The sequence below is a fragment of the Amblyomma maculatum genome, chromosome 1 (assembly GCF_055883805.1).
Source record: "Amblyomma maculatum isolate TAMU_Amacu chromosome 1, ASM5588380v1, whole genome shotgun sequence".
Taxonomy (NCBI): domain Eukaryota; kingdom Metazoa; phylum Arthropoda; class Arachnida; order Ixodida; family Ixodidae; genus Amblyomma; species Amblyomma maculatum.
Genome location: NC_139344.1, coordinates 6,332,092 through 6,349,963, shown reverse-complemented (window position 1 = coordinate 6,349,963; position 17,872 = coordinate 6,332,092). Strand labels below are relative to the sequence as shown.

The following is a 17,872-nucleotide window of genomic DNA, read 5'->3' as shown; positions in this document are numbered from 1 at the left end:
TTCAGAGTGTCACAGCTAAGAGCGACAAAGATTTAAAACAAAAAGTACCTATGCGTTCTTGCCAGCTGAAATCAACAGAATGATTTTAGAGCATCTCAACTATCTACTAGTATTGTATAATCAATCTACATTCTTTAATTGAGCTTAAGGGCTCCAGTGTGAAAAGAAAGCTGCCGAGCGTCATGAAAATGGTCTGATCCAGGTGTTTCCGACAAAGCAGCTTTAGCGCTCATGAATATCCTAAATTAACAAATGACAGCATGCAACATGTGCCCAAATGCGGCGCCATGGACGTTCTTATCAGCGACCTGATAAAGCGCTTCGAGTTTTGTGCGTTTTGCGCCTCGTGCAAAGAAGATAACAGAGCCTTGCGTCGCTCCTGCTCCGAGCAGTCGGTCGCACGGGGCGCTCTCTAAACGCGGTATTGCAGCATCTGCTTTACTCGAAAAACAATGAACAAAATTAAAACACGTTATGGCTGCGAGTGGGTTTGGAACCATTGTTGCTATCATCCTCTCAGGCCACTCACTCCATTAGGTTCTTCCTATAGGTAGCTGGGAGGAGGCGAAACATGTAGGCCTCCTTACACCAACGTGGTCGCCGCGCCGTACATACCGCTTGTTCAACTCTTAGTCACTATGGACAAAATGCCAACCTTATGCAATAAGCGTTTTTACCTTCATTGACTGCCAGTCCCTGGCGCTGTGCTTTGGATGCGTTCGTCTCCATCGACTTCCATCCGTTGGCTTGACCTTGAACGTCAAGTATCGGGCCGAAACCTAAATCGAACTTAAAACTGGAATACTAGGGCAGCAAGCCTCTATTTGGCCTAATCGTGCTAAATAGTCCGTAACTTAAAGAAAAAAAAACTTTGCTGGCTTCAAATTGTTGCCCAGTGAAATGGGCTAAGCTATATAAGGCTACCCGTCGGAATCGCCTCCGTCGGACCATTTTCGTGGCCCTTGTCAACGTTCTTGCTCACAATTTAGCGCTGGAATCCATATTTAGAAAGCGAATTATTTGATGTTGGCTAAACATTATACGGTACGCGGAAAGAAAAGAAAACCAGCTGCTACTATATATGTAAGTGTGAATAACATTCAATTGAGTTTAATTAAGAAGAACGACCAGGCTTTTTTTTTGTTCCCGGTCCACCTTAAGTGGCACACTGGTACACTGGTGTAGTACAGATTAACAAGTGAAATTATATCCCTAATTATTTCCTTGCTTTGGGTAAGACACCAGTGAACACTGGGTTTTCCGATGCTTCCCACCTTCGCAGGAAATGAAGTTTTCTTTTAAAGACAAATGCGATCTGAAGGTTCCACCTGTAACAATAATTTAGCATTTAGGTGAAGTAGAAAAAATAAATTGTTCGCCTTATGTTAAATTAGAATGGCGTAATAGAAAAAGAAACACCAATATTGAAATAGTCTCAATTTCGGCGAGGTGAAATCGTCGTATAACCCTTGGAGACAACCGCTGACAGTTTCGTTGCCCGTAATGACGCTGCCGTACTATTTTCCATAAGCCGTACGTGTTTCTTAGGCACAAATATTTACATAATGGTTCTCTGTCCTACTATGCGCATGACGTCATCAGTTGCATTCATATTACAATTGGGCACTCATGCGCGTAGTTTTGCGGTTCCTTGTCTATTGCAACTTGACTTTTCTACATAAATTGGGGTCAGTTGTACAGTTTTCCTTTTGGAAATGTGGCCTAAAGAAAAAAAAAATTCCTCATGTAAACTCTACCAGTTCTCAATGAGGTACTTGTCGGTAAATGTATTTCAAACGACAACAAAAATGTAACCTAAGCAGAGTGCTCTGGCCGCGTACAGTTAGTTTCTGCGGTGTGCGTACCTCGCGACAGAGCTTAGTCTACTTCGCCTCAGGAAACTAACTAGTAAGTATGCTAGTCACAAGGACGGAGAAATAAAGAGCATAAAGCAACAGGTGAAAAACACAGAAGGTAAAAATTTGATAAATTCGATGGAAAAGAAACAGAGTGTGGAATTCTGGCCTGATTTTAAACAAGCGAGAAAACAACCGTTATTGCAGGTGAGGAAGCGCGAGTAAAGGCGGTACTGCCACGTGCCTGTCATTGAATGATTTATTGATTGATTGCTTGATTTATAAACTTTATTGGGGAAAATTGGAGGCTTGAGGCAGTGGGTTAGGAAAGGGTTGGCGGGGGAGTCTGCTGTCCTTAGATGCGGCTCTGTCTCATTACACCAGCATGAGCAGATGCTGCGCGTCCGAGTCAGCTAGTAGGTCTTCCCACTGCTCAAGAATAGCGCTATCTACTTTAGACATTATGGGGCTAGCCCTGCATAACCCTATTGCGTGGTATAGTGAGTGCTAGAGTGTCTCCGCACCAGACACATTCGCTTTTATATATTGTGGGCCATATCTAAGGGTATAGGGCTTTGTTTGGACGTGTGTTCGTTTGTAGGCGTCTAGATGCAGTGGCTTGCTCTCGACTTAGTGTTTTTGTACGTGCCTGTCAGTGATGGATTTGTCGTCCTTAGAAGCAGAGAGGCGCTAGCAGTGCGCAGCTGAGAGCACTCGAAGGCAGCGGCATATCAAAAGCTAGCCTCCGTTCCTGGTCCTGCACCCAACGTCGCATGTGCTTTCCTGCGAAGAGGCCGTATGTTTTTATGACCCTGACTGTGTTACCCCAGATAACACAATTCCATCGGCAGCCCGATGACAGCATCGTGTATTCAGCATGCGCAGTGTGTGTGGTCGTATATCTGCAGCTCCGGAAGAGCGCATCAAAGTAGAAGGCAGATTGATGGTCGATATTTATCTAAGATGAAGAGGACAAAAGAGGCAATGCTACCCGATACTGCCTAATGGATCTTCATCTAGCAAAGCTAAAGAGGAACCGACCTCACCGGGAAGTAGAGCGTACCAGTAATTCCAAACCACTCATAGCCTTTTCAAGATTTTTGTTCCACCAAACTGAATAATTCAAGATCCGCTTAATGTAGGTCGAAAGCCTTATGATCCTACGCAGACACGCGCCTATGTAAATAGAAAAGACGTTTGTTATCTCAAATTTGGTGCAAAATTTGTAGAATCCGCTACATAGTTTCCCTCTGATCCACATAAGAATAAATAAAGAAGTTTTATAACTTTTTATGACTGGAATTTTAATACGTTTACTCATTTCGATGCATGGTCGAAAGGGTACCTCTTGTTACAGAACCTAGACAGCCATGGCGAAGCATGCACCTTCAGTAAGCAAAGTTTATACCTTAAGCAAAGAATATTCTCGGGAGGAAACAAAACAAAAACTAGACAGGAAATCCTCTCTGTGGCCTGCAATGCCAATACAATGTGTGTGGGAGCCCGGGTTATCGTGCGTGCTCCGGTTTAGAGTTTCCCAACGGCAAGGACACCTTCGTCGTTCGAGGACAAGCGCGAAGGGGTGCTACAACGAAGGAAAGGGTGTATTAAAGCAAGTGCGCCGGTTTAAGGTGAATGTGACCACGGTTCGAGGAAGGCAAATGAAAGACAGGCTCCTTGACGCAGTAGTATTCTTGCTGGTTAAAATGTAACTGAAATGGTTCTGCACTCCGGGAATTCTTGTTCACTTCCGTTTTGTCCGTACGTTTCTGATTAAACACATACGCAATAGGGACTCGCGCAAGATATATAAGAAAGACGGGGGCTAAAAGGACCAGTGGCTACCAAAGATCAGTTGCAGAGCCAAAGAGAGAACGCCACAACGAGTCGAGTGGAGCAAAAAGTATCGTCAAGAACAATGAAGGTCTGTCTTTTGCACTTTCACAAAAGTGGTTACAGCTATACCGTTATTGCCGGCCGCGCTTAATTCTCTGCAGATGCATGCCTCCAGTCTTCTCTCAGTGTGTCTCTTATTATTATTATTTTTTTATTACTGTCTGATATGACGCATTTTGGAGCTTTAATTTTACCAGACGTGATAATAGTGTCTTTGAGTTAACCAACGCTAAAACAATTCCTTTATGAATTCGCGTTCCATATTTATTTATTTACTCTCAAGGCCGAGGCATATTACGAATGCTGTTAGGACCAAAGACAAAGTAATCTTTCCGATAGGAAAAGAAAGTTCCCAATATGACAGAACAAGTGCTCTCTTGAAGCGGAAGACCAAAAATTAACGCTTGTATATGTTTTAGCAATAGTGGACGCTCATTTTTTGCCAAGCCGGCGAGTTCTCGCTCAAAAATTGTCTGCAGTGTTAGTATTAGTAATAATGTTTTCCCTCCTCTCCTCTTATGCAGAAAACCTAATATTCAATTCAAGAGCATCTCTAGCAATTAAACCGTCAAACATTTAAACCAGGGTTGCTTCTTCTGAAGACCCCTGTGCGCTTTATATATTTACTTAGTTAACGTGCCTTTTATTAATGCGTTTTCTCACCAGGTATTGCGTTTGGCATATTCTTCTTAATACAAATACCGTTTAATGAAAGTGTCAGCACTGTTTTTTTTTCTGCATTGGTATTATAAGTGGACAATAATACATTGTAATCGATAAGGGTCCTGATTTGTTTTCAGCTCACAATAGATCTGATGTTTTCTAATTGCCCGCCCTTCGCCGATACCTACGCATGAGCCAAAGCCATATGCATTTTCATTCACATTCATCGTAATATCACAGCATTAAAAAATGTTCTACTTTTTGAACGCAAATTGAGTCAGATGAGTTTGAGACTAATGAAACTTGGCGCATCTGAGTACCGTGAAATTAGCCAAGATTACCAATATATTTTTGCCAATAAAATGCAGGTTTTCGCCATCACTTTTGTCAGCGTCCTTGTGGCCTGTGTCGTCTTTGCCGAAGATTCTACGAAGAAAGGCAACAAGAAAGATGAGCAAGAAAACGTAGAGGCCCGTGGAGCCCTCCTGGGTGGTGGCGTAGGACTTGGCGGTGTTGGTGGTTACGGCGCAGGCGTGGGCTCCAGTCTCGTCGGAGCTAGTCTTGGCGGCGTTGGTCTTGGGGCAGCTAGTCTCGGAGGAGCTGGTTTAGCCGGACATGGTTACAGCGAAGCTGGTCTCGGTGGTGCTGGACTCGGCGGTGCTGGCCTCACTGGAGCTGGTCTCGGCGGCGCTGATATTGCCAGTTCTGGGCTTGGAAGTCCCGCCCTTATCGGTGGTGGAGTCGCCGGTCCGGGTGTTGTAGGCACCGGCGTCGCCGGCAACCCAGGAATCATCGGAGCTGGTCTTGGTAGTGGTATCGGTGGCGGGTTTCAGTCTGGATACGGCTCTTCTGCTGGAGGTTACCAGTCAGGATACAAAGGCGGCGCCTCCGGACATAACCAGGGATCGGGGGCATTCGCTGGTGGAGCTTCCAGCAGCAAGGTCAACTCCTACAACAACAACCGCGGCTACAGCCACAGCTCAGGATTCTCGTCCAGCGACAGCAAGAGCTTCGGCTCAGGTCACAAGCAGGGCTCCACCGGATTCAACAACGGCGCGTCCGGACACCAGGCTGGCTTCGGGCAGTCTTCCTTTGGAAATGCTGCGGGTGTGGGTGTTGGTGTTGGTGGTGTCGGCCTGCACGGCTGAAGGTAGTTATTTTTGTCAAGGGCGCAAAGTTTTCATGATTAAACTGCGCGAAAAACACGGACAGAGACAGAAAACACATACACACATAGAACGCAATGTTTTATCTTCAGAGTTTACTGAAACATTGAACAAGTTAGAACAAGTTGGAACAAGTAAGATATTCACCAGGGGCAGGATATCCTTGATATATTTCTGGCAATAGCCAGTGGGAGAACTGTATCATCGACTGGTGGGCGACCTAATACACAATTTCTTGAAACGAAGCGCAACAGGTGGTACAGAGACGATGACGAAACGGACCCGAACACATGCATGTCCGTGCCGGTTTCTGTTATCTTCTTTGCACCGCCTCTTGTGCTCCGTTTTGCGAAACCAGAAGAAATCGCTTTTTAGAAACATTGAAGTATATATAGTACAGGGCTGCCTGAATTCTTTTTTTTATTAGAGGAATGCTATTTAATGCTGAAGAATTACCACCCGCATTCTCGGATTTCGCTGAAGTGGCTGCGAAGCATCTTTCGAGCAATCGGTCAAAAAACAAAGATATATAGTCGCAGCCAGTGGGTTTCAAACACAGGCTGAGCCAAAGAGGTCAGCTTCGCTGGGAACTGCGTAAGACCAATACGCCATCTCGGTAGTCGGTTCCTTCACGTGCAATGCTGCCAGTCTTTTACACTATTCTTGTAATGACGTCGTGTTTGCCTTCATCTCCCGTGAGAATGTTGCAATTCAGATTCTAATTAGGTGTCCCTCATCCTAATAAAGCCTAAAGAATTCGTTAAACACTTACCTAAACATGGCAAGGCGTGCCAAACCAAAGCTAAATGAAGGAAAACAGCTAAAACCGTGCTAAATGATGCTTGATCTTGTATATTTGTGCTTAGCCAAGTTAACCATGACCTAATTGTTTTTTGTTCGAGATACTTGAAGTGCATATCAAACTTTGTTTTGCACTGAAAATTTGTTTGTGATAACTTGCTTATAATTATTCACGCTACCAATGTGGCCAAATGTTAATGAATTGTCCCTCCTTTAATCTACTCTACGAGGTTGTGCTAGTCAACAAACCAGCATGAATTTGTGGCAAAAACTAGTGCTCTGTAACAGGCACTGCACATAATATTCTTGCAGTCCCACCTCTTAGAAACAAACATTTGGTAATCATTGTTTGCCAGCTGAATGTGACGGGGCATTATTCTCTTTCCTTCTCATAGAATGTCTTGAGATCCAGCCCGGCTTGAGCAATTATTTTGACTGAAGCCGGATCACGCACTCGTTTATGCAAATAAAGTCACTCATTGATATTTACTTCTCGTGTTTTAGTGCCTCTTACATTGTCTTCCGTCAATGTTTAGGATTAAAGCTTTATTCCTTAGATGTCTCTTTTTTCACCTCATTTGCCATTTTCAACTTTGAATTTCAGTTTTGGTGACCAGTATTGCACACATTGCGATACTAAAATAAATCAAGCAAAGTAGAAACAAGAGAGTGGATAAAAAATAAGCCTTAAAAAGAATGGTTCATGATAGGAAATGCGAGATACTTTAGCGAATTTCTTTAAGGCCATCTTTTAGCATGCTTTTTCGATCATTAATTAGAGGTAATATTATCGACAGCATATTTCTAATGCCTGCAAAAATATATCCCGGTACAAAGTTTAGACTTGTGCAAAATGGCGCGCAGTTATTAGGGACGGCCAATTTTTTGTTAACTTCTACCAGAATTCACGAGATTGGTCACAGTAGCTTTCTCCAGCTCATTAGTAAAACGTGACTTTGCGAGCACCGGCCCTTTATTTTGCTTATTTGACAGCCGGCTGTATTGGTTCATTAAGGACGTGGGCTTTTTGTACGCTGCCAGGATGTTCTGTGCGTGTTCTCAGTGACAGGAGCATCAGTTTTGAACCGCAGATGCAGCGAAATGCGACTTTTAAGTGGCCTCAGCTGGTAAGAAATGCCGATGCAAGGAAAAAAAAAAAGCCCCTTAGCTGTTCAGTAAACATGCGTCAAGCAAAACTGATACAAGTGCCCCAATGATTATAGCGAGCATTTTCTATCGCTAAGGTAAAATTTTGCTCACAAGAGTAATATCATTTCACTGCGCTTTATTTAGGGTATCTTAATTTACAGTGCTATAAAAGCAGAAGCTTATTATTCTGTGTGAACCATGCTATCATAAATAATGAACTGCTTTTTATACTGTCTCGTCTATAATGTGTAAAATGAGAAATTAGACAAATGACTTATATAAAAGAGCAGTAGTGTAGCTCGCATAAAATGCGATCGTCGTGGCGTATGAAAACGCAATTACTGCAACGTTAGAATAAAATTGCACACATCAGCCGAGTAAAATTTAAAGTGAATACGTCAAAGTTAGGTAGTTTGGATAATACAACAGAGAAACTGCATGTTGTCGAGAGCACCGGACACCTGAGAACCTCCTCAGTGACGCTGTCACGAGGTCATAAAGGCGACGTAGTGCTACCGCGATATCTCCACGGTAATGGTGACACATAAATGAACCCTTGTAGTAGTACAAGCGATGGTCTGGCTCTTCAATATTATGGTTTTTAGGTGAGCAGATGTTGCCTTGGTACACATGAAGGCCCACGGCACGGTTCAAATTATCGGTCGTAGAAAATGACATATTTAAATTCAGTTACTGTAAAGTTTCGGAGAGCTAATACTAGCAGAAGAAAGCAACGGCTAAAAAATTGGCATGATCGCATGTTTGTAGTCTTTAATTTCTTTTCTCTAGACTTGAGTACAAAAATATGTGAGAATGCATTACAAAAAGCAATACCATGCATGCTTGATACCTGTGGTCCTCATGCAATTACAATAAGTGCGGAAATAAACGAACAACCCAAATAGCGAATACGATGCCGTACTTCCCCGCCGCGTTGGCGCAGTGTTTAGGGTACTTGACTGCTGAGCAGGAGACTGTGGTTGGGTCCCTCCCGGGGCTGCCACGTTTCAGTGAAGGTGAAGCACTCAAGGTGGTCGAAATTACTCTTAGCCTTCTACTACGGCGTCCCTCATATCTTGAGTCAGTCGCTTTGGGACCATAAACCTTGCAAATTAAACCGACTGGTAACTTCTATTTTGTATACCCGAAGCTTTTACTTGAACACCTTTGTTTTTTAGATACAACAGACCACACGCCAGCGACATTTTACCGACTACACACAAGCAGGAAATGAGTTCCGAAAGAAATATGCTGTATTCCTTAGAAATATGCTATAACCTACACTACGAGAACACAGCTTATGCATGACTGGCCTCGAGGATTCTTGTTCGCTCTTTGCTAAGTACGCCCAAAATACTGCCCCATGGAACCCCACAACTGCTCTTCCTAATTAACTGCGTATCGTAGAACGTAACGAAATAAGGGTTTAAAAATAAGTGTTTCAGACGCCTAAATATGCTATAACCCACACTACGAGAACACAGCTAATGCATGACTGGCCTCGAGAATTCTATGCTTGTTCGCTCTTTGCTAAGTACGCCCAAAATACTGCCCCATGGAACCCCACAACTGCTCTTCCTAATTAACTGCGTATCGTAGAACGTAACGAAATAAGGGTTTAAAAATAAGTGTTTCAGACGCCTAAATATGCTATAACCCACACTACGAGAACACAGCTAATGCATGACTGGCCTCGAGAATTCTATGCTTGTTCGCTCTTTGCTAAGTACACCCAACATATTGTCCCATGGAACCCCACCACTGCTCTTCCTAATTAACTGCGTATCGTAGAACGTAACGAAATAAGGGTTTAAAAATAAGTGTTTCAGACGCCTAAATATGCTGTAACCCACACTACGAGAACACAGCTAATGCATGACTGGCCTCGAGAATTCTATGCTTGTTCGCTCTTTGCTAAGTACACCCAACATATTGTCCCATGGAACCCCACCCCTGCTCTTCCTAATTAACTGCGTATCGTAGAACGTAAAGAAATAAGGGTTTAAAAATAAGTGTTTCAGACGCCTAAATATGCTATAACCCACGAGAACACAGCTAATGCATGACTGGCCTCGAGAATTCTATGCTTGTTCGCTCTTTGCTAAGTACACCCAACATATTGTCCCATGGAACCCCACCACTGCTCTTCCTAATTAACTGCGTATCGTAGAACGTAACGAAATAAGGGTTTAAAAATAAGTGTTTCAGACGCCTAAATATGCTATAACCCACACTACGAGAACACAGCTAATGCATGACTGGCCTCGAGAATTCTATGCTTGTTCGCTCTTTGCTAAGTACACCCAACATATTGTCCCATGGAACCCCACCACTGCTCTTCCTAATTAACTGCGTATCGTAGAACGTAACGAAATAAGGGTTTAAAAATAAGTGTTTCAGACGCCTAAATATGCTATAACCCACACTACGAGAACACAGCTAATGCATGACTGGCCTCGAGAATTCTATGCTTGTTCGCTCTTTGCAAAGTACACCCAACATATTGTCCCATGGAACCCCACCACTGCTCTTCCTAATTAACTGCGTATCGTAGAACGTAACGAAATAAGGGTTTAAAAATAAGTGTTTCAGACGCCTACTTATGCTATAACCCACACTACGAGAACACAGCTAATGCATGACTGGCCTCGAGAATTCTATGCTTGTTCGCTCTTTGCTAAGTACACCCAACATATTGTCCCATGGAACCCCACCACTGCTCTTCCTAATTAACTGCGTATCGTAGAACGTAACGAAATAAGGGTTTAAAAATAAGTGTTTCAGACGCCTAAATATGCTATAACCCACACTACGAGAACGCAGCTAATGCATGACTGGCCTCGAGAATTCTATGCTTGTTCGCTCTTTGCTAAGTACACCCAACATATTGTCCCATGGAACCCCACCACTGCTCTTCCTAATTAACTGCGTATCGTAGAACGTAACGAAATAAGGGTTTAAAAATAAGTGTTTCAGACGCCTAAATATGCTATAACCCACACTACGAGAACACAGCTAATGCATGACTGGCCTCGAGAATTCTATGCTTGTTCGCTCTTTGCTAAGTACACCCAACATATTGTCCCATGGAACCCCACCACTGCTCTTCCTAATTAACTGCGTATCGTAGAACGTAACGAAATAAGGGTTTAAAAATAAGTGTTTCAGACGCCTAAATATGCTATAACCCACACTACGAGAACACAGCTAATGCATGACTGGCCTCGAGAATTCTATGCTTGTTCGCTCTTTGCTAAGTACACCCAACATATTGTCCCATGGAACCCCACCACTGCTCTTCCTAATTAACTGCGTATCGTAGAACGTAACGAAATAAGGGTTTAAAAATAAGTGTTTCAGACGCCTAAATATGCTATAACCCACACTACGAGAACACAGCTAATGCATGACTGGCCTCGAGAATTCTATGCTTGTTCGCTCTTTGCTAAGTACACCCAACATATTGTCCCATGGAACCCCACCACTGCTCTTCCTAATTAACTGCGTATCGTAGAACGTAACGAAATAAGGGTTTAAAAATAAGTGTTTCAGACGCCTAAATATGCTATAACCCACACTACGAGAACACAGCTAATGCATGACTGGCCTCGAGAATTCTATGCTTGTTCGCTCTTTGCTAAGTACACCCAACATATTGTCCCATGGAACCCCACCACTGCTCTTCCTAATTAACTGCGTATCGTAGAACGTAACGAAATAAGGGTTTAAAAATAAGTGTTTCAGACGCCTAAATATGCTATAACCCACACTACGAGAACACAGCTAATGCATGACTGGCCTCGAGAATTCTATGCTTGTTCGCTCTTTGCTAAGTACACCCAACATATTGTCCCATGGAACCCCACCACTGCTCTTCCTAATTAACTGCGTATCGTAGAACGTAACGAAATAAGGGTTTAAAAATAAGTGTTTCAGACGCCTAAATATGCTATAACCCACACTACGAGAACACAGCTAATGCATGACTGGCCTCGAGAATTGTATGCTTGTTCGCTCTTTGCTAAGTACACCCAACATACTGCCCCATGGAACCCCACCACTGCTCTTCCTAATTAACTGCGTATCGTAGAACGTAACGAAATAAGGGTTTAAAAATAAGTGTTTCAGACGCCTAAATATGCTATAACCCACACTACGAGAACACAGCTAATGCATGACTGGCCTCGAGAATTCTATGCTTGTTCGCTCTTTGCTAAGTACGCCCAACATATTGTCCCATGGAACCCCACCACTGCTCTTCCTAATTAACTGCGTATCGTAGAACGTAACGAAATAAGGGTTTAAAAATAAGTGTTTCAGACGCCTAAATATGCTATAACCCACACTACGAGAACACAGCTAATGCATGACTGGCCTCGAGAATTCTATGCTTGTTCGCTCTTTGCTAAGTACACCCAACATATTGTCCCATGGAACCCCACCACTGCTCTTCCTAATTAACTGCGTATCGTAGAACGTAACGAAATAAGGGTTTAAAAATAAGTGTTTCAGACGCCTAAATATGCTATAACCCACACTACGAGAACACAGCTAATGCATGACTGGCCTCGAGAATTCTATGCTTGTTCGCTCTTTGCTAAGTACACCCAACATATTGTCCCATGGAACCCCACCACTGCTCTTCCTAATTAACTGCGTATCGTAGAATGTAACGAAATAAGGGTTTAAAAATAAGTGTTTCAGACGCCTAAATATGCTATAACCCACACTACGAGAACACAGCTAATGCATGACTGGCCTCGAGAATTCTATGCTTGTTCGCTCTTTGCTAAGTACACCCAACATATTGTCCCATGGAACCCCACCACTGCTCTTCCTAATTAACTGCGTATCGTAGAACGTAACGAAATAAGGGTTTAAAAATAAGTGTTTCAGACGCCTAAATATGCTATAACCCACACTACGAGAACACAGCTAATGCATGACTGGCCTCGAGAATTCTATGCTTGTTCGCTCTTTGCTAAGTACACCCAACATATTGTCCCATGGAACCCCACCACTGCTCTTCCTAATTAACTGCGTATCGTAGAACGTAACGAAATAAGGGTTTAAAAATAAGTGTTTCAGACGCCTAAATATGCTATAACCCACACTACGAGAACACAGCTAATGCATGACTGGCCTCGAGAATTCTATGCTTGTTCGCTCTTTGCTAAGTACACCCAACATATTGTCCCATGGAACCCCACCACTGCTCTTCCTAATTAACTGCGTATCGTAGAACGTAACGAAATAAGGGTTTAAAAATAAGTGTTTCAGACGCCTAAATATGCTATAACCCACACTACGAGAACACAGCTAATGCATGACTGGCCTCGAGAATTCTATGCTTGTTCGCTCTTTGCTAAGTACACCCAACATATTGTCCCATGGAACCCCACCACTGCTCTTCCTAATTAACTGCGTATCGTAGAACGTAACGAAATAAGGGTTTAAAAATAAGTGTTTCAGACGCCTAAATATGCTATAACCCACACTACGAGAACACAGCTAATGCATGACTGGCCTCGAGAATTCTATGCTTGTTCGCTCTTTGCTAAGTACACCCAACATATTGTCCCATGGAACCCCACCACTGCTCTTCCTAATTAACTGCGTATCGTAGAACGTAACGAAATAAGGGTTTAAAAATAAGTGTTTCAGACGCCTAAATATGCTATAACCCACACTACGAGAACACAGCTAATGCATGACTGGCCTCGAGAATTCTATGCTTGTTCGTTCTTTGCTAAGTACACCCAACATATTGTCCCATGGAACCCCACCACTGCTCTTCCTAATTAACGGCGTATCGTAGAACTTAACGAAATAAGGGTTTAAAAATAAGTGTTTCAGACGCCTAAATATGCTATAACCCACACTACGAGAACACAGCTAATGCATGACTGGCCTCGAGAATTCTATGCTTGTTCGCTCTTTGCTAAGTACACCCAACATATTGTCCCATGGAACCCCACCACTGCTCTTCCTAATTAACTGCGTATCGTAGAACGTAACGAAATAAGGGTTTAAAAATAAGTGTTTCAGACGCCTAAATATGCTATAACCCACACTACGAGAACACAGCTAATGCATGACTGGCCTCGAGAATTCTATGCTTGTTCGCTCTTTGCTAAGTACACCCAACATATTGTCCCATGGAACCCCCCCACTGCTCTTCCTAATTAACTGCGTATCGTAGAACGTAACGAAATAAGGGTTTAAAAATAAGTGTTTCAGACGCCTAAATATGCTATAACCCACACACACAGCTAATGCATGACTGGCCTCGAGAATTCTATGCTTGTTCGCTCTTTGCTAAGTACGCCCAAAATACTGCCCCATGGAACCCCACAACTGCTCTTCCTAATTAACTGCGTATCGTAGAACGTACGAAGTAAGGGTTTAAAAATAAGGGTTTCAGACGCCTAAACAAGAGTTCACTATAGATTAAACTGATTTTCAACCTTGTGTGAGTTTCGATGCGTGCCTACATTATCTCTCTTGCTCTATTTTCAACAGCCGTTCGAGAGTGAAATAGAAAGTTTCAGGGGATGTAGACGCAGGGTTGATTAGGTTTTATTGAACACGGGTTGCAGAATAAATTCAGGTTCGCATTTCGTGCTCCATAAAGCTACATGAAGAAGGACGCCAATAAGAGGAGTCTAAAACGTATTCGCAGAGCATTCCGTATAGGCACGGTATAGCACAGTACCTTGTGCATAGGTTGAGTATAGGTTGTACACCGATTGCATGCGGTTCTGTAAGGTATGAAGTTGTGTGGTTGGAAGAACACTATTAGGATAGAACTAGACCACACTTGAAACCATTAGAAGCAATTTATATGCATGGTAATTAATACTTTTCTATTGTAAAAACTGTGAAGAGGAAGAAGTGCACAAGGAACATGCCAGTCAGTGGCATCGTGATCGCTGCGCGTGCTGGATCTGCCTGTGTTCGCTGCCGCTGTGTTCGAAGCTGATCTGCTCAGTCCTGCTGATCAAGTCCTGTTGATCCGCTGAATAAACCCCCCATTCTTACATTTGGTGGAGCTGCCGGTCAAGATCTATCCTCTCGCCCTGGAACTCCGCAGCCGTACATTACCACCTCCTGCGATGCCTGAGGACGTCAACCACCAAGCCGTACAAGTTGGCTCTGCCATCATCTGCCCCGGCTCCCTCCGCCAGCGTGACCCCGCCATCTTCAGCGGCACTGACGACCACGATGTCGAGGACTGGCTCACATCCTATGAACGAGTGAGCGTTTACAACAAATGGGACGCGGAAACAAAGTTAAGCAACGTCATTTTCTATCTCACCGGCGTAGCAAACCTATGGTTTCGAAACCATGAAGCGGACATTCCATCATGGTCCGCGTTTAAAGCCAGCTTCTCTGAAGTCTTCGGCCGACCAGCTGTGAGGAAACTCCGCGCTGAACAGCGCTTGCGTACGCGGTCTCAGCAAGCTGGCGAAAATTTCACGAGCTATATCGAGGACGTCGTCGACCTGTGCAAGCGCATTAACCCACACATGTCAGAGGCCGAGAAGATCAAGCACATTCTGCAAGGCATCGATGACGATGCCTTTCAGATGCTGTCGGCTCGAGATATCCGCACCGTCGCACAAGTGGTCACACTGTGTCAAAGTTATGATGAACTGCGAAAACAAAGGGCCATAACTCGCGCGAACACCATGCACTCCGAGTCCCTTGCTGGCCTGACAGATGCATGTGAACATTCTGCGCTCCTACCACAAATTAAGAGCTTCATTCGGGAAGAAGTTGCTCGACAGCTCTCCCTTATATCCTGCCATCAAGAACCTTCCTCAAACCTAGCTCCTAGTTTGCGCCACATTATTCAAGAACAGGTAGCTGAATCTCTTCCTCCAGCCCCTCAACCCATGCCTGTTACAGCGCCGTTAACTTATGCGGCTGTTGCGGCCCGACAGCCACCTGCATATGCTCCACCGCCACCAGCCTACGTTCAGCCGCCTCCTGCGCCTGCGCGAGAACCTGCGCAGTTTATGCGACCGGCTCCAAGACCACGTAATCCCTGGCGCACGACGGATAACCGGCCAATCTGTTACACTTGCGGGCTTGCTGGACACATTTCTCGTTACTGCCGCAACCGTCTCCCGGTGTCGGCACCACCTACTCATGGTTCTGCATACTGGTCTCCGACGCCTCAGTATTCCGCGCCTACTGAGCCTCCAGCTGGCCCTCAGTTCTCCCCAGACCGCTCAGCCATGTCCGACCGCCGTTCACCGTCGCCGCGACGCCGCTCTATCTCTCCGATGCGACGTCGACAGAACGCTTCACATGAGGAAAACTAGAGGCCGCAGTTCCTGAGGCGAGAACTGCGACCCAGTCGAACTTCCCAAGTCCTCATCTGTCGCCGACAAACCTAATTGAAGTTTTCGTCGAGGGTGTTGCTGTCATGGCTCTAATTGACACTGGTGCTGCGATTTCGGTAATGGACGCAAAACTATGTCGCACTTTAAAGAAAGTGAAGACGCCAATTGCGGGACTTTCGTTGCGAACGGCCAGCGCTCAGCATATCAAGCCTTTAGCAGCGTGCACCGCTCGAGTAGTTATTCAAAATTCCCTTTATACGATTGAGTTCGTCGTGCTGCCAAGTTGCTCGCACGCTGTAATTTTAGGCTGGGATTTCCTGTCGCGTCATGCTGCTATTATCGATTGTGCTCGAGCTGAAGTGGGGTTCTCGACTATGCCCGATGCCTTACCAGACGCTGATCAGTCAAATTCCGGTGCTAAAGCCCTCGTCGCTGAAGATATCGACCTTCCTCCCTGCTCTTCAGTGCTTGTTCGTGTCGCTTGTGCATCTCTTAGCGATGACACCGTTCTCTTCACACCAGCCCATACTTTCCTGCGCCGCAAGTGCCTTCCATTGCCCTACGCAGTGCTCGCTATTTCCGCTGGCTTTTCCATGTTATGGGTCTCTAACCCATTTAACTCCCCTACTGCTTTGCGCCATGGCGAATGTCTCGGAAGTATCCAGCCAATCGCATCTCTTCTGATCTCTGAGGAACCTGACGACGCGCCGCACTGTGCCGTGACTGCGCTCAGCCCCCCTTCAATTGCGCCCGCTCCCCCCTCTACAGACTTGTTTCTCCGTTCCATCGATGCCGATCTTCCTCCAGAGCAGCGCACTCAGCTTTTGAACCTACTACATCACTTTCGCTCCTCCTTCGACTCTCATCAAAGTTCTTTGGGTCAAACTTCTACAGTCACTCATCGCATCGACACCGGCACCCACGCACCACTACGACAGCGTCCCTATCGTGTGTCTGCAACCGAACGCCAGGCTATAGAAGAGCAAGTCGACCTAATGATCCAGAATGGCGTGATTCAGCCCTCAAGCAGCCCTTGGGCCTCACCTGTTGTCCTTGTAAAAAAGAAAGATGGTTCTATCCGCTTCTGTGTCGATTATCGCCGCCTTAATAAGATAACGCGAAAGGACGTCTATCCTCTCCCGCGCATCGACGACGCTCTCGATTGTTTGCAAGGCGCCGAACTCTTTTCTTCCCTAGATTTACGTTCCGGGTACTGGCAAGTCCCCTTGGAAGCGGCTGATCGCCCCAAAACTGCCTTTGTAACTCCCGACGGCTTGTACGAATTCACAGTTATGCCGTTTGGCCTTTGTAATGCTCCGGCAACATTTGAGCGGATGATGGACACCATTTTGCGTGGCCTAAAGTGGAAGACATGCCTCTGCTACCTCGATGACATTGTCGTCTTTTCTCGTGACTTTGACACACACCTCTACCGTCTGAAGCACGTTTTGACCTGCCTATCTGATGCCGGACTGCAGCTGAATTTGAAAAAATGTCGTTTTGCCGCCCGCCAGCTCAACATTCTCGGCCACGTTGTTTCCAAAGAAGGTGTATCTCCAGACCCTGCCAAACTTCGTGCCGTAACAGCCTTTCCCAAACCGACTTCCATCAAAGATCTACGTAGCTTCCTCGGGCTGTGCTCTTACTTTCGCCGCTTTATTAAGAATTTTGCTTCCATTGCTGCTCCCTTGACAGAACTTCTGTCCGGCAGTTCCGACCTTTCGTCGTGGTCACCAGCGTGCGACGATGCCTTCAATGCTTTACGACATATCCTCACGGCACCGCCTGTCCTACGTCATTTCGACCCCACAGCGCCTACTGAGGTCCACACAGACGCCAGTGGTATTGGTCTCGGCGCTGTGCTCGCTCAGCGCAAAGCAGGTTATGCTGAATACGTGGTCGCCTATGCTAGCCGTACACTCACGAAGGCTGAATCCAATTACTCTGTCACTGAAAAAGAATGCTTAGCGATTATTTGGGCTCTTACTAA

The 17,872-nt window shown here is 45.0% G+C and overlaps 1 protein-coding gene across 1 annotated transcript; it reads left to right on the top strand.

The window, feature by feature from the left end:
- The first annotated feature begins 3,479 nt into the window (after positions 1–3,479).
- Positions 3,480–6,871, top strand: LOC146201559 (uncharacterized). The gene is made up of 2 exons (XM_084587642.1): positions 3,480–3,780; positions 4,784–6,871. Exons 1-2 carry the CDS (start codon positions 3,775–3,777, stop codon positions 5,561–5,563), a joined length of 786 nt encoding a protein of 261 aa, XP_084443768.1. The 5' UTR covers positions 3,480–3,774; the 3' UTR covers positions 5,564–6,871.
- Positions 6,872–17,872: the final 11,001 nt, after the last annotated feature.